This window comes from Lagopus muta, chromosome 9, assembly GCF_023343835.1.
Source record: "Lagopus muta isolate bLagMut1 chromosome 9, bLagMut1 primary, whole genome shotgun sequence".
NCBI lineage: Eukaryota > Metazoa > Chordata > Aves > Galliformes > Phasianidae > Lagopus > Lagopus muta.
This window is the reverse complement of record NC_064441.1, coordinates 11,434,397-11,452,593: the sequence shown is the minus strand read 5'-3', so window position 1 is coordinate 11,452,593 and position 18,197 is coordinate 11,434,397. Positions and strand designations below refer to the sequence as shown.

Here is an 18,197-nt window from a genome sequence, read left to right as displayed (position 1 = left end):
TTTTCTCTCTCCTAAAACATGTCCAAAAAAACTGAGGTAGGAATTTACACAGCAAATCCAGAGAGCTGAACAATTTTCCAGTATCAAATGCTAGAAGCGTATTATACCACGTTACTTGCTCAGAATAGCCTGAGTGCATTGCTATTAGAACAAGTTTGGCGCTGTAAGTTTCAGACAAGTCAGTTTCTGCATTTGTAGCACAGTGCAGGCCAAGAACCACTTAGAGTTAAAATGCATTCTGAGGCATTTGGATAGAGGTGTTCACCATCAAGAATAGGTGCTTCTCAGAGCTCAGGCTTTTATTAAAGAAATTTATGTATTTGTAAACAAGAACTGAAAGATCAGCTTCTAATTAGATCCCTTAACTCTTCTAAGTGAATAACCAACTCCTCATCACAGAGAAAGCAGAAAGAAGACAGAGAAAAGAACAAAGGTCTCAAATGCCTGAGCACGTTTGGCTTTCCTGGATACATGGAGGAGCCAAGGGCAAGGAGCGGGGCAGCTGGCACTGCTACCTCTGACAGCTCACTGCTGTACAGGGAATGGCTTTATCCCCAGGGATGGACAGCTTCCCTCAACAAAGGCCCTCCTTGCACCTGGCTGGGGAGGTAACCTATGGCAAGCACCAGAGAAGGAAGGGAGCATGCAGCCCCATCTCCAACATCAATGTTCACAGAAGGACCAAAGCAAGCATCATGCCCTGCTATGCCATCGCAGTCAGCAAAACTAAAGCAATGAAGGGACCACCGAACATGGCTGTTATGCAGAAGGTTCTCATGGAGGATTCACAAGGGAAACAAGAGACCCGTAGCTTAAAAACTATCAGCGTAATTCCACACAAATTACAAATCACCACATTCTAACAGTATGAAAAGATATTGCCCCTCATCATAAGCAGGATTTCAACAGACAAGGTTAGAGAAGTACATCATGCCTATTATTTGGACTCTGCAATGTTGATTACATCCAGATAATGGGGATGCCGTTAGTAGCAGTGTGTTATTAGAACAAAGTCATCAACCATTTTCAGAACACTGCGTCACAGAACAAAACTGAATGGAAAATCAAAACTGCACCACAAGGAGCAATCTTTAAGTGTCTGTATTTTTCTCTCCATGAGGTGAACAGCTGCAATGGGTGGATAAGGCACAGGGAAGTACTGCAGCTTTCCAGAGGAAGAGGCTTTGTAACAGGCTCTTCCATTCTCAGTGCTTACTTCTGAGCAAGCTGACTACTTTTTATCTTTTTTAACAAATATTTAAAACCATTCTGGGTTTTGATTCCCTCCTTTTGGCCAAGAACATATGTAAGCTGTTCATTTTTAGTGTAAGAATGAAATGTAAACTCAGGAAAAAAAATGCAAGCTTTCACAGATATAATAAGTTTTTTCTTAGCAGAAAAACAGAATGAACTCTGGGACATTAACAGAATCACAGCTTAACTTTGAAGGGATCTCAGGACCTTTACCTGCTCCAACCCACTCTCAAAGAAGGGGCTATTTAGTATTTTATTTATCAGCAAATACCTAGTCCTCACTAATCAGAATGCAGGATGTTTCATGCATTTCAACACTTCAGGTAAGTGTACCCATAGTATTTATTCTGCAAAACAATGCTGTATATTTTGGCCTCAGAAAACTGACAGTACTTAAAAGCTGATTGTCTACCTAATGCATCACTTAGGGCCAGATACTGACCCATTACAGACACTGCAGGACCCCTCTTCCAAACACGTATTTCCAACAAGATCTGGAAATCCCCTGAAAGGTCTCACATTTGTTTACTCAAAATTCACAAGCAAAAGAACAGGTAACACTGAGCAGATGTCACAGTGAGAGAAGTGGCAGTTTATCATCTTTGAAACAATTACTAACAGATACGAAATACCTGAACAGCACAGTGGTGTCTGAGGACATTTTAAAAAACAACAAACAAACAAAACAAAAGAACAAGTGCCTGTGCTTCTCCAACATAAATAAAATCTGGAAAGCAATTATTCTTACCTAACACTGAATTTAGCTCAAATGTAAACAAACCCAATCTAACTCTTAGTTTTTAAAGAGCACTCAGCGTTTTTCTGTACTTTTTTCTTTGTTTCATTATCCAGAGATGGTCATCTGCTAACATCAATCCATTTTAACTTCAGAATTCTCCTCAAACCTACATACTTGAAATTTGGCTTGTTTTCTCTTATCTCTTTTGATAATAAAACAGTACTTAGAACAGATCAACAGTGACAGGGAAAAACAGTCTTACAGACTGCACCATTACATGTATGTTCATACGTAAGGAAGGCATTCCTTAATCTTACTTATAGACTGCTAGCAACCAAACTGACAAAGATTAGATTTGTCCCGTTATATATTTTAATTAAGACTAAGTATTTAATCCTTTCCTTTACGTTCAATTCCTTAACTGGGAAATATGTGGTCTATATATGAACTGTCATCTTACTACGGCTGTGTATTTGGTATTTCTTAGCTGCATTATTCCCCTCAGGGACAAGCAGCAGCAGAATGTAAGCTGCATTTGCCAATATTTCAATAAACACCTCATATTTAAATTGGTGGAGGCTCTCCACTTGCAAAATGACTATAAAAAGAAATTGTACCTCATCTTAAGTGCCTCCATTTTCACGCTTTGATGGTAAAAATTATACAGAGCTCTGTGAAATACGAAAATGAAAGCAGACAGAAAACACCATTCATAAATCAGAGAAGCATGAATATTTAAACAGACGGCTATTTCTGACCAGCAAGTAACCAGAACACATGCAGACACAATAATTTCAACAAGTGGCATATTACCTGGGTGGAGCTGGCAGCAACAGAAATGCAGTCAATGAAACCATGTCTCCGAGTGAAAAATGCAAGTATCTGCTGCCAGCGGGAAGGCTCCGCTCGTAACTCATCTGCCGAGCCTTTCTTTGCCCACTGCTTGTGCTTTGGGCCTATGGAGCTATGGCTTGAGCCCGTGTTGCCTCGATTGGCGCGAGAATAGAGGAGTGTGTTATTTCCGAAAATGTAATTCATCTCTGCAGCTCTGCAGGTGGTTGCCAGGCAGTCTTACTTCCCTACCAGCTGCTGAGTGGTGAATGAGCAGAAAAAAAAATGCAGATAGAATTACAGCAGCATCGCTTACAGACCAGGAAAACAAAATTCTTCATAGCTGATGCTGTTCTTCTTCCGAGCTTTCCTACCACCTACACCCTTCCTCTACCTGTGACTGCTCGACAGTATGTTCGTTACTGCATTAAAAACAAAAAAGCACAAGTAAAGGTTTTTCTTATTTTTCCCTTTTCAGAGCACACAGGATCGAAAGCTTGTCTCCTTTTCTCAGCTGATAACAGATTTTTAAGAGAAACCGGAGAGCAGGTACAGCACTATGTCAGAAATGCACAGCTGTAAGGATGGTGGTGCATGGTGACAGCTTCTGGGAGGAGAAAGCACGGATCACAAATTGCAAGTTTCAACCACGGTCTGTAGTAAGATCCAATAGCATCTTTTCACTGCTTGCATAAATTATCAGAATGAACCGAACAAAACAGGGAGCATGCAGCAATGCAGCACAATTTCACTTACTCAATGAGATTACATTTAGAAAAAATATTCTAGAAAATTGTTTGGTCCCTATAAAATAAAAAGCCTCTCCTCCTTCACCATCCTTTTAATTTTTTATTTATTTTTTAACACATCAATAATTCATGCTGCATATCAGTGGGTGGCAAGTGGGGTTTTTTGAGTCAGCAAGATGAGGGACATTAATGTCAAACACCAGAATTCCAACACTGTTGCTCTTATGATCTTATATCACTATTTATAGTGTGCCAAGGTTATTTCTCAAAAGGACAAGAAGTGGCAAAAATAAAAAAGGAAAAAAAAATGCCCTAATGAGTTTTCCATAAAATTACTTTGATTTTCAATGCAAATCACAAGACGAGTAACGCTGTAGGAGTTTATTTTCCTTGCTCTCTTCACAGCACAAAGGCTAAGTCTCCCTGTAAACAACCCAAAGGTTATCTGGAATTCAAGTTATCTGACTGAATTCACTATTCACATTTGTATTGGCAAATATTTTTTTAAAAATCCTCTAGCTCACATCAAAGAGACTACTTAGGAAATCACTGATGTATCGAGGCTTTCAACAAGCTTGCCTCTGGATATCCAGTACAGAATTATCAAAACTGCCTGTCCCATATTTCTGAACAAAATGCTTTAATGGTTATAATCATACACCAGGGAAAACCTTTTTTTTTTTTTTTTTTTAAAGAAAAAAAATCTCAATTTGATTAACAAAGGCAGCAGAGTGCCTGTATGGGCTTACAACGCTAATAAAGGTACAGCAACACAGTTCTACAAATCCAGAGACTCACCATGCTCATTCTAGTAGGAATCATCAAATCCCTACATATATTTTCCTCCTCAATCAATACACTGTACACCCTTTGACATAATAAATTTACAGACAACTTACATTGCAATATAAGCCAAAACAATAGCATATTACTGCTCAGCGAGATACTGGTAATAAGTTCAATGCACTATTTCCTTTTCCTTACTAGTACACCCAAAATCCATACCATATTCTAATATTTTGAGAACATCTTCCAGAGAGACCTTAGTAATTTTTAGAAAACACGATGGGTTTTCAATGTAAATCATACGAAGCCAAGTCTGGTTTGTGCACAGGCCTCAAAGCTACATTCATAAAGGAGACGATGGAAATAAAGAAGCCTCTGAGATGCATCAGGTACAATGATTCATTTAAATGGAGAAGCTTCTCACAATGTTAATTCTTCCAAACTGGGAGAAGGGAAGACTGCAGCCTTAGGTGAACAATGCCCTACCCACACAAATTTCCACAGTCATAAAACACCATTTTTTAAACACTTGTTAATATTGTATCACTGCACACAAATGAGGAATTGCTAGAGATGCTGCTATGCAGTGTGTAATTCACTGGTGTAAAAATATACGAGCTATTTATTACCTTTAAGCCAGAACATTTAATTTTATATACTTGAGCATCTGATAAGAAAGACTGCTGTGATAGCCTAGCTTGACTTCCTGCAAAACAAAATGACAACGATTTGTCATCTTCAAGGGTGCAGTTTTGTCACCGGTTTTAATTAAGCTAATCGTTTCACAAGCCAATGTGGGCCAGATCTAGGGAAAAAATACATTGTTCGTACATCTGGTTGGAAAAACTACACGTGGCAACAAAAACTCCTGGTGATGAAACCACGATGCTTCCTTTCTGAAGCAACAGATAGAAATCCAAAGGACTTCAACTTGTGACACAAGACAAGTGATCCATGTGGGCACTCTCTATATCAATGGTATTGAGCAGGATTGCTGATGCCCAACAAGACAGAAGCCTATTTGTAGAAGCCTATACTGCAGGATGAGACAAACCAACATTCACAAGGTAGAGACAAAGCAACCTGAAGAGAAATGTACAGCATAGCTATGGAAACAATCCAACACCAAGATAATGCAAAGGCATCTGGGCAGGAAGAATACTAGCTTGTACAGTTGGAAAAAATACAAGCAGGAGTTAAAGTAAGGGCTTGCCTTGATCCAATGCATTTCACCGGAGTCTAACAAAAATCAAAGAAAGCAGTGCTTTGGTACAGACAGAAAAAGAAGCATCTAGAGAGAAGAGACAAACCAAAGACCATCAGCACACAGGTAGTGGCTCAAACTGCGCCCCCAACCAGCTAAGCAGCTGGGAGGTGGGGGGCAGAGCAGGGGAGCTCACCAGGATCCTAAGGGAAGCCTGAGGGGAGCTGAGAGCTTCCAGCATATCCTCTCGATATTCTGGACATTAAACTGATGGGGATTAAAAATACCACAGCCAAAGCAACAACAAAAAGTATCTTATTTACTGTGAGGCAAGAAGTAAGAATTTGAAGATAAATAAAACATAACAGTACACATACCTTTCCCTACACAGCTTAATAAAATTACTGAAAGATGTATCTGTTATTGTGGCAGAATTATGTTATTTGTTCTGCAGCCAGTTAACGAGATATAGTAGCCACTGTGATTACATGTAGTTCAAATTAGCATCAAGGACTTGGAATAGACTTACTCTGATTTCATACTGGAGCCAGACTCAAAATTAAACTTTTCCTGCATGTACTTTTCCAAGCAGAAGGCATACCCTGAAATTCAAATGTACAGTGACAAAAAAACAGAGAAAGCATTGAAAAAGCTGACCTGAATCCAATTTTAGCAGTGACTGTTCTCCACCTGCACTTGGCCACAGGCAGATTCTGCTTTGCTAGGCTCTGCAGTGCTGGTTGCCATTCACCACCACTTGGAGGAAGACAGCCTCAGCTTGCTGACACCCTTACCTCCAGCAGCACATGTCACTCATGTGATAAATTGATGGTGACCATACTGTGTTTTCTGTTAGCAATCAATGAATAATTATGCAACATTTTAATTTGTTAATGCTTGAAGTTTTAAGCCTTGCCTTCAAGCATCAGTCCTGCACGCATTCTTCCTCTCTTTCCTTGAAAGGAATCACCTGTGTTCCTGTTCCTGCTCTAACAGGGTTAAGTCCTGTAATAACAATGGCAGTAGCTCAGTTTAACCTCTTCTTTTCACTTTGGTAGCATGAAAAGTAAACCACGGCTGTTGCAGTCAAAATGTGCTGCAGAACTCTGCTGCAGTCTCTGCAGAAAGCACTCGGCTACGGATGGTTAGCCTCGCACTGTGTGCTGGCTTGCACAAGGTGAAAGTACTCCCTGGAAGTGCAGGAGAAGTGCAGTTTCCCCCTGCCATCCCTCCCAGCACACTGCTGGGGAAGAGCAGCACCCAGAGATCCTAAGCAACCCTGCCCACAGGCACACAGCTGGTAGATAATGGCTGAGAGAAGGGGCTCCAGGGCTTAGGGCTCCACTGTGCTTCTCCTGATGCCACAAAGGATGAAACCAGCATAAGCCCAATCTTCCCGAATCTGTCTGTTCATTCTGGGTTCCAATCTGCCAGCTGCATGCAACCTACCAGCCCCCCCAGGATGCAGGGAAATGGGAAAGCTCAGCCAGCTCATACTGAGATGGGCTTCCTGTCCTAGTGCTCTAGTCAGCAGTGCCCACACCTCTCTCCTTCTCTGCTTTCCCCAGGCCTCTGCTCTGGCCTCCACTCCTCTGTATGCTGTCCTCTACACAGCTCTGCCCTGTCGCAGCCAGCTCCAGGATCTGCCGATGTGTGCCACTCACATGCTATACAATATATTCCAAAGCATCTGTATTCACAGATGATCTACAGCAAAACGCTGAGAATGCAATGGCTTGGTTTGGCAGTGAATTTCCTTGTGCTCTTTTATTTAAAAATTACTTGTGTAAGTTAACAAAAGCCATATTAAATGGGTATATGCTCACAGTCTTTATCAGGCAGCATTTCCTGTCTTTTTGGGTGATCTGTCACTAATTCTACATTACTGAACCTGGGCTTTAAGCCTGTTCCAGATGCTGGAATTGGATGGTAGGATGGGGTGTCCTAAAAATGTAAGGCAATGACCATCACGCTGGGCATATGTTAGTGTAAATACCTGTACTAATTTTGCAACTTTATAACATTAGTCAATGTTAACAAACAGCTGTTCACATAAAGAACAGTAACATTCTCAAATGGAAAACAGAACAAAGAATGTTACGGAGATAATCAGTTTTCTCTAACATGCAACAGGTAAACCTGGGCTTCCAGCTGAGTACATTTATTTGCTAAAGGCAAGTATTTGAGTGCTTTTTAAAGGAAAGAAAAACCTCTTGGGCCATTGGTGCTGGCACAACAAGATGCTGCATGCAGAGGAGGCTGTAGGACCAAAGCTCAGACCTGACTGCAACCAACAGCATAATCTGAGAGCTTTTCTTTACATGAGGGAAAAAGAAAGAAGTAATTTTCAAATCACAATTACAAGCATGCTGACACACAGGCTGGCAACTGGCTTTTGCAAGCGACTCATTTTGAATGATTTTGTAAACTGTATCTTTCTGATGAACTCCTGGGCAGTAATGTGAACCACGTGGCTCGTTGAACCCCTCATGCCTTCTCTCTTACAACCATGTTGTGCACGCCCCACCTGTCAAAGTCATGCAGGGCTGCATGACTGCAGATGGGAGGGGAACACTTTGGTTACTAGGGTTTGTTCTGTGCAGGGAAAAGACTAAGATTTACACATTGGAGAAATCACTTGCATTAGGGTCTGCATTTGAGGAGAAAGGCTCCTTCTGAAGGTATGGGGGTATGTGGAATGCTGGTTTACGTAAGTCAATCTCCTTAGTAAGCATCCAGCTTTAGAGCTGTTGTTCTAAGCATAAAAATATTTGATTATCTCATTTGCATTATATGGCTGCCTCCGAGTTCAAACTTCTCACAAAAAATAATAAAAAACTAATTAACTGAATGACACTGGTCAACTCTGTGTTTCTCATGACCAGAGGCCTGTATCCTGTTGTGAATAAATCACACCTGTTAAAAGCAGAAGTGTCTTTTACTGCTGTTATTTACACGTGGATTGTTCAGAGACTGGGGGCTTTGTCCCTCTTACATGTTCTGAGATACTCACTGTGGCCTGGCTCCCCACACTTGGTGTTCTGAGAAACTGTCACAGCCAAAATAATGACTTTCATATATTTCTCCTCTGATTTTCAGCTTGTGCTTTAAAAATGTTACTGCAGTAGTGGGTGGCTGTAGGATTACTGTCATTTAACACAAGCAATAATTATCCTATCTATTTAGTTTAAGGATTTCAGAAAAAAACCTTAATTGTAATTCTGTCATCCCAGGCTGAATGATTAAATTCAGCATACAGGTGTCCTAGAAAATAAAGACCAGACCTAAATTTTGAGCAACTTTGCACAGAAGGATGTAGATATGTATTTTCAGTGTTTACTGGGATTAACTCAGATATTGAATACATTTCTAGCAATGCAAAGTTAAAAGGACTGTTTAAATCTTTGAATAACTGTTTCAAATGCAGCAAGAGCATAGGATAAACAATCACCTGCCTTCAGTAAAACTCTTCATTAAAGAAATGAGCCCAAACAGTAAACCTTCAAACCATTCTCCCCAGGCTTACACACTCAAAAGTTAATAAAGATGAGCACAACTTGCACTGAGCTTTGCATGGCGCTTGGTCAGTGGAGGCCAGAGGTGACACTGCTCTGCAGCCATGCAGACACTGGGTCCCCAGCCCTGTTCTGGTAACCAGTGCTCTGAATGGCCCACGGCCATCAGGATCAGGTCCCAATTAGTTATGGATTGACATAAACATAGCCAGCTTCACCATGTTACATCAGGATGCTGTTCTGTGCAGTTTTGAGTTATGAATGTGATTTTGCAGTCTTGCAAAAGTTTCTACTAGTCTGACCCACTGCACATGCCTGAAAACCAAAGGGGCAAGATGGGTAAATGCAATATGCTTTTAAGAAATCCATCTTATTTGTAGTAAAGGGGGTGTATGCGATGTGTTTTAACACTTGCTGGTCTTCATAGCATTGCCATCATGTGCAGAATTGAGCAATGCAAGACTAGGAATGATAAATTTTATTAAATAGTTTATTACTTGTTTTGTGTGCAGCTGTTGAACTACGTATGTCTATAGATTTTGGCTAATTTAAGACCTTTTGCTCCTGTGGACAGTATGATATGGTTTGATACTTCATGTTGGAGTCTGCTCTGAAGTGCTGTGGTCTAAAGATTTATGTCCTTTGCTACCAGCACACAGAGAAGTCAAAGACACTGTCAAGAGGTGCTTGTGGAACCTGAAGGCAGAGATCACCTATTTGTACAGGCAGACAGCAGGTATACGTCAATTACTCTTTTTAGGAAACAACAACCAACCAAATCCTTTGAAAAGTGCCTTCAGTTAGTTTTATTTACATGCTGCTAAGTAGTATAAACTGGATATTATAGAACAAATTGAAAAAAATAGAAGTAAGGCAAGTGTTTATTTTCAGTATTGCTTTTTTAAAAAGTAAAAGCAAAAGGTACTACATACAACTAAATTTAAATAAGACTATGCAATTAACTCCCTTAAATTTAAATAACTATGCAATTAAATTAGGTGGGGAAGAAACTGGAAAAGTAAATATAAATTTATGTTTCCTTTTAAAATTTCTCATAATTCTTTGTTCGATGAATGTTTGCTGGCATAACAAATTGAAGCACAGGTAACGAGCCTATTCAATATTCTAAGCCAACACCCAGGACTACACAACTCAAATTGAACAGTGGAAAAAAGAATTTAACCCCTTCTGCTCATATCTTAGTTTAATTGAGAGAGGAGACCAAAAGGATTGACTTCCATCAAGCCTTATTTGCACAGTCAACAGAATATCTTAGCACTAAACTTCCTCTAGAATGATACCTTTCTAATAGAAATAATGAGCATCAAAGATTATTAAACAGCATTCATATTACAGCTCTGATAACTTACCAATCTGCGCAGATTAAGCTGCCTGGTCTTACGCACACTGTTCATGAATCTCTGGCCCATCTTTCTGGCACTCCAGACTGATAGGAACATCCTACGTTTAATGCAAATTTCTTTAGGCTTTCTTCAGTCATCAAAATGAACCCAGCTGCACTGAGATCTCAAGAGAAATCTCAAGAGAAATCTCAGGGGAAAAGAGTGCAACCAGTTATTAAGAAGACTAGATGCTGATTGCTGTACCCTAGGTTGTTCCAACATTTGGATTAATCCGCCTTCCATCTGTTACAGTTTTTCTCTCTCATCTTTGTTGACAAGCAAATGTTGAGCCAACCCAAACTGAAAAAGGGGCAGATTTGGTCAACTGCTTTGTAACAGAAGATGCAAACTAACACCCCTGCACATATCTGTATCTTCTTCACATACAGAAAGTTCAAAAAGTAGTAAGCCATCAAGAACTTGGGCAAGGCAAGATTGAAGAGCATCTCCTCAAGAGTGAGCACCAAAGCATAAAACTGAGTGTTCCTGAGGGTTTATTCAAATGTTGTTACTACTTTAAGTACTTTCCATTGGTCTCCTATATACTTTCTTAACAGCAGAGGTTCTATCTTTCTGACAGTACCAGAAGATGGTTATAAAGCTTTAGAGGAGTCTTCATTATAGGTAACAATATGAGATCGTAGATCTTGAGACTGTAGATTTGTCACAATCAAAAATGGCAGCTTATCTTGCAAAATGCATCTCAACCTATCTTAAATTATTAACTGAAACAGAACCATCATCTTCAGGAGAACCTCGCCTACCTGCCTCAGAGGAGAACAAGGATTTAGGAACTCATGTAAGTGGTCAAATGTACTGGGTCAAGTAGGAAATTACTCTGACTACTAGTTCACCTTGAATGTGTCTTTGTAGCTTGTGAAGTCATAAAAATCTATCAGTATGCAGAGCTTTTCCAGTCTCCTAATGAAGACAGAAGATCCACAAGCTCTAAAGGCCATCTGGGCAAGCACTTGAGATAATGAAAAGGATGGAGGCATAGGGCAGAGTGGCTGCAGGGAATAAAGACCAGGAGAGATCTTAGCAGCATAAGATTTTGGATCAGCAGGAAAGCTGGTTGTCCTGCTTTCAAAGCAGCATGTGTGCATATAAGCAATTATTTCTCATATAGATTAGTGAGGAGTTAAACAAAGGGCAAAAAAGACAGAATGTATGCTGATGTATGCTGTGATAGCTTTAATTGATGTAGCCAGAAACCAGCGCAGCTCAAAGATTTTCAGAATGAGAGAATGACAGTGTAACACTGTTTAGTCCTCTTATAGCCATTGCCAGCAGTGAATCCGTACTTCTGAATGAGTTTATACATCTCAACATAAACTTACATTACTGAAATAACCATTCCTTAGGGCAGTTAATGTACGCAAATGACTAAACATACTGACTCCAGTTTTATTGCTCTCTCCTGACTCAGCTCTTTCCCAAACAAGGAGTCAAACTGATGCAACTTCATTGTAGCTGAATCCTGCCTCTGACAATTCTTATTCCTGTTCTGTGAACCATTTCTAGGTTGATACCTTTTCTGATCTAAAAAACAGTTGTCAAGATACAGGAACCCTGTAGATTGCTGCAGAGATACAGTAATGCAGTTTTATTCCCATTTGCTTCCTCAAGCATCCTTTATATTCAATTTAACTTTTTAACTGCAACTGAGCACTGAGATTATTTTCCATTTATCTGTTATAATCCTGAGCTCTCATTCCTCTAAGGTGATGCAGTGAGAATGTAAGCTCTGATGGGAATACGTGATCTTGTGGAATCCTTCTGGTATCCTCCATCCCCCATGATTACTGATCTCCTTTCCTACAATCGACATCTCTGATGTTTTTAATGACTGTTTTTTTTTCCCAAAGGATTCCATTGTTAGTATCTTAAAAAAAAAAATCTAAAACCAACATCAACAAGATGTTCTGCTGCACAAAGCAGAGCATGCACACAAAGATCAACTCTATAATGGTTTCATTAACCATATAATGGTCTCATTAACACTTTCTCCATGACTATATGCTTTACAACGGTTTCTCCATTGTTTTCCCAGTCCAAAGTGAGATCAAGGTCTCTTTTCTAGTATCCCTCTTGAATGCCTTTTCAAGAACAAGTAGCACTTTGCCGTGCTTCATTCCTGTGATACCACAGACAATTGAGGCAGATGTACATTACTGTAGCACTAACAGACAAGCAGTTTCATATCTGAGTCCATTTAAAACTACTAAGCATAAATATCACTCGACCCTAGAAATACTTGTACGAACGGCTCAGCATGTGACCAAAGCAGGTATGCACTGAGTGGCACAAGGCATTTACTCCACAGTACAAAGCTGTAGAACATGTGATCAACTGGATGACCCTGCCAGGAAGACTACAAAGTGTCATGTGAGATTTGGCTACCACTGAGATATACTCCTGGAAAATGTTTTGGGACTACGCACCAATATATTGTAAACATGGGAGCTATAAATACAATACTAACCCTTTCACACACAGGCTGCTTTCAATGAATGATGCTTCAAAATATTCTTCTTTTTTCCACTGTGTTGCATCATGACCCATGATTTTAAACCCTTTCAATAATCTCTTCCTCAAAGCTCTTTTTCTTGATAGGAAACTTGACTTTCCAGTCCACAGTTAGAAAAACTTGATACCTTATCTATGACTGCTTTCATTTGGTCAGAGCTACTTAATAAAAATACTAAGTTGGGGAAAAATTAAATCTGAAGGTATGATACAGAAGCTAAATGGAGTTTTCAAATCAAAATAACTTCTTTTGCAGCATCACCATCTAGTGGTCAGCCTCGTTAGCAATGTATTCCTTTCAATTACAGCAAAGTCAGTTCAATTTGGTTGGTTTTTATTGTAATAACTTGAGGAATCTCATGTTGTAATCTCAAAGTCCTACATAAAGTGTTGAAAGTTCATATTGAAGAAACTCTGGTTCTTAAGGCCCGCCTACATGAAAACATTCTTTAACACATATGGGACAGAATATTTCTGAAGGAATTTTGATTCTCTACCACCAAGCAATCAAAAAAAGAAAACCAAAACCATTTCACAGGATGAAGAATTCCACTTGACACATTGTTAAACAGAGAATAAGAAATCTCTTAGGTTAAAGTTCACTTCTCTGATGCTTGAGAGGTACAAGGTACGCGTATCTTCACAAACTGAAAAGGCAGGAATCCATATGCTTAACATTTAAATCTGTACAGATATTATGTGTTATTTCATGATAACTGCAAACACTTGAGGTAGTTCACCCCTCTGCTAGACAAGAAACAGTGGTGAATTCCTGTAGTATTTAATGGAGAACATTTGACAAACAGTAATTGCATTATCACCCTCTAAACATTTAGGATACACATTTGCCTTTCCACTTAGTGAAAATGCTCTTTGAAAACCAATCGTCCATTGCACAACAGCTGCTTTAAGTCCTAGAAAATCTGACAGCTTCTCTTGAGGGCTAAACAAACTAGTTAAAACCCTGACCAGTTTCCTATCATCTTTTACCCATGTTCTGCATTACTGCTCCAAATTGCTGTGGGCTTGCAATAAATAAATAATTAAAGAGAAAAAAAAGAAAGCAAGCTATTCCTCAGAAAATTTGCTTCTACTGCCCTCTGCAGCATATGATGATAAAGCAGTATTTACATTTGATAGGTTCTCTGTTTTTTAGATGTTGGATATGTTTAGCATTTTTACTTGAAATAATTATCTTCCTGTATTATTAGTGTAATGAACACATCCTTAGTAAAACTTCCCAGTGCCCTCTATTATATTTTGTTTCTTTAAGCAAGTGCACTATTGTATAAATCTAATCAAAATCTTATACACCAGCCAAGACTAGTCCCTAGAACATAGTCCAACAAGTCAACATACCAAATGAATTATGAAAAGCTCTCTCAACTCAGAGCTGTTGTGACTATATAGATCTTCAGGATGAGCTATGCCAAAACCAGGAATGCATCTGGAAGATCATCAGGACGAAAGAGGAGAGGACCAGCTATACTAAGCACACAAGAACAGCCTTGGGTTTCTCTGATATAATGAAGTCCACGTTTTAACAGCATTTATTCAAATAGCTTTAGCAAACTATTTCCTGACCAAAAATAAATATTGTAAGCTCAAAGGCATCTTAGTCTACAAGATTCCTTAAATACTCCCAGGGTCCGTGAAATTATGAATTACAGACTCAGAGGTTGGAAAAGACCTTGGAGACTGTAAATCATCTGGGTGTTTTACAACCATGCATCTTTAATCAATGTGTGGAACTAAATCAATTCCTTAATGTCTATAAAGTGAATTTTACAAGTGAGGAGTTCCATAAAAAGAAATATATACATAAGCAGGTATATCTGATATACACAAAAATTTAACCCTACAGAGTATATCCAAACAGTTCAAACTTGTAACGTAAAGAACTGCCTACCTTTACCGGTGAAATATGAGAATGAGAAACAAATCCATGTACATTCTCAATCTGGGACAGATTCTTCTCTGACACGTGAACCAGCTCTGGACCCGTCACCTCGTTGGCAATGTGCGGGGAGCTGTGCTCCTGCGGAGGTGTATCTTCATCCTGATAGCGGTACTTCTGAAGAAAACATTTAAAACAAAGATCAGCCCACTATCAAAACATGAAGGGATTATCCAGAAAACTCAGGACAAACATACGTAGTAGTTTTCTAACTCTGCTAATCTCAAAGTAATAAAATCTAACAAGTTTAAATTATTATTTTCATCTAAATCCATCTAAAAAGGTTTCTGCCATTTTAGTTTCATCGAAAATGCTTTGAAGCTACCTAGTTTTGTTTGTTTGTTTTGCCTGTTTGTGTACAGTAACAGTGCTTCCAAACTCTCTTCCCATGGGCTCCTCTTAATTGCGTTTACTGACACAACACAAACCCTGTGCCCTATCTTTTCATCAGTCTCAAAATCTTTTTCCACACTTCCTATTTAGAGCACCTGCTAAAAGCCTTTTTTGTCTGCTGAAGTCTCAGCTTTTATACCAGGTATCAACACAGCAATTCACTGCTCCTAACTCTGCCTGAAGCTAGAATATGTGGTTTTACTATGAAACAGAGTAAGCTTCTGCAACACAGAAGCCTCCACACGAACACAAGACATTACTCAGTCAATGTTATTAATTTTTCATTCAATTTTAAAAACCAGACCCTATTTATTTATCCACCAGGGATGCATTCTAGCCAGACAGTTCTATAGCCACTACAGCGGACTCCTGCTAGAAGCTATGAATGAAGCTGGGGACACACAGGGCCATAATATTCACCTGTTCTCAGGGTTGCAGGTTAACTGCTCATCCAGCAGCTCCGAACACATGCTCACATTATAAATGTGCTTAAAGAAGAACCTCAGATTCAACTTTCCAGTCTCAACCAATTCCGAGGCATGCTCGGTCATCCATGCATATTATTGCCCTTCATAAGAGAGTAAAGCAGTATTACAAAGTTACGCGTTCTGCAGGACAAACTATTAAGAATCCACTTGAGAAGGTGCATCAGTTACCAACCCCTTAATGCTTAAGCCACTCATTTCTAGGGTGACTGGAACTTATGACCCCTCAAGATCCTGCTAGTCCACATGCTGTGAAAATATGGGAAGATAGGACCTAAAAGTGAATCAACTTCACAAGTCAGATCAGACAAAATCCTGTTCAAAGCTACAAGGGGATCAGTCAAGTTTAAAATCAAAATTGATAAACTGAAGGCAAGTGAATCAAAACCAGGTTACTTTACAAAAAAAAAAGTAAATACTTTGTGTCAAAGCACAGAACTACTTGGCTTTTTTCCTGAAACCAGACACATTTATCAGAAACAGGGATGTAGACACTGAGAGCAAACACGCTCTAGATTTCATTAAGGAACACATCTACTCATAACAATATGTTACATACGAAGCTTTAACAAGCCTATGTGCATTACAATTCACTTTAAAAACAAGTGTTGTGGTAAGGATTCTGCCATGCAGCGATGAGAGAAATAAACTTCTCAGAAAAGCATCATAAACATGACATATAAACTGGATTTTGATGTGATGTTCAAGGTTACTGCTGTCCTTTGCATGAAACACTTTAGAACAAAGTGTTTCAACTTCCAGTGAAGCAGACATTCTTTTAACACCTAGCACTCCAGAGAAGTGGAAGTATTTGGTACTACTCTGCTACTGCACATCACCTCCGGAACTGCCAGGCCTCCTGATGGACACGGAGCACTCAGGGGAACCAGCCTGCTCAAACTGTGCCATCCCCAACTGCCCATTCCTTCCTTCTCCAGGAGCTGCCACCACTGGAACAGGAATTCGCTCATCTCCTTCACTCAGGTTAATGCTGCTGTCAGACTTGAATCTAAATCCCATATAACCTAAACCCCACATGAGCCAAAAGGCGCATTTTCACTGTACAGCCTTGTGATCCAACAGGCAGTGGCTGTGCAAAGCAGCAGGGCCCTCTGGACTCTCCCCGTGCTGCTCTGCAACCACATCTTGCTGTCCCTTGTTTCCACCACACACCTGGATTAATGGGAGCAGGTTCAGCAGCTGAGCCAGCAGCATCCGTTCCCTGTTCCAGCAACATTCACCTGCTAGAGTTTTAATTCCCTGAAGTGGCTCACCAGATGAAACATGCACTGATGGCAGCACAAGGAGAAAGGGAGGAAGGGAGCAGGACCAACCCATCTCACAGCAGCTAGGCAAAGACCACTTCTCTGCTTACAGCTAAAATAAGGCAGTCGTTTGCCCAACCCAGGCACCAGGAGACCCCAACATAGAAGAACCAGCCAAGGAATGGGCAAGGCAGATAGATCAAAGGAAGGAATTAGGCCAAGCGTGGCAAAGCAGCTCTGAATTTGCTGACAGCACATCTAGAAAGTTTCCCACACCACTCAGATAGTAGCCAAGCCTTTACTCTATTGTTTTTATCATTACTTTTTTTTTTTTTTTTTCAAGAAGCTTTATGGACTATTCTAGTTTATCATCAGAATTTCACAGTGAAAAAAAACTGCAAGTGCTGAACATTTAATGCACATTTCTGACAGATACTGCCCCCCAGAGAATTCAGCTGCAGATTTATATGTATGCTAAGATGAAATCCAAACATTTCTCTTTGGATGTAACACGGTTAACAAGATTTATTCAAAACAGATTGCACACTTTATAGTATTTATTCACAGTTCAAAACTCACTGATTAAATAATTTGCTGATGTAAACTGCTGAAGTAACCATTAACTTTAATAAACCTGTGCTACTTTATATGAGACCAGAAGTTGCTCCATATTCACCACAGTAAAATCATTCATTATGCTGAGTGCTCAAGCCTGCAGCCTCCCTGCCTAAATTCACAAGCCTAGCAGAGTTAAAAATAAAAACGAACACAGTATCTGCAAAACACACAGGATAAACAAGGATTTTGTGGACATCTTGTAGCACTGTTTTTCAGAATACAGATCATCTGTTCACAGAAAAAGCACAGAAAAGCTTCAGGAAATACTGTACTTGAGAAGGAAGGTATTTCAACAAATTCATACATAATCTACTCCCCAGAGATAATTAAGCTGTGGTTTTATATTTTTAAGAAGTTACCCTAATGAGAGGTCTTGCTGAAAGACAACCAAAAGAAAATTAAGAACTCCCAAACAATCCCATGCCTTAAACTGGTGACCCACATCCACAACAGCATGCAATTCTGTTAA

General features: G+C 39.6%; 1 protein-coding gene across 20 annotated transcripts in view; it reads right to left on the bottom strand.

The window, feature by feature from the left end:
- Nucleotides 1–18,197, bottom strand: part of DLG1 (discs large MAGUK scaffold protein 1) — a 130,059-nt gene that overhangs the window by 68,999 nt on the left and 42,863 nt on the right. For 15 of the 20 annotated variants that reach the window (XM_048954320.1, XM_048954322.1, XM_048954324.1 and 12 more), the window contains one exon: nucleotides 14,920–15,084. In XM_048954320.1, the coding sequence (XP_048810277.1) occupies nucleotides 14,920–15,084 (165 nt within the window). Of the gene's footprint in view, nucleotides 1–2,806; nucleotides 3,419–14,919; nucleotides 15,085–18,197 lie in introns of those variants that run through there. The other 5 variants (XM_048954340.1, XM_048954335.1, XM_048954338.1 and 2 more) reach the window with 3 other exon arrangements.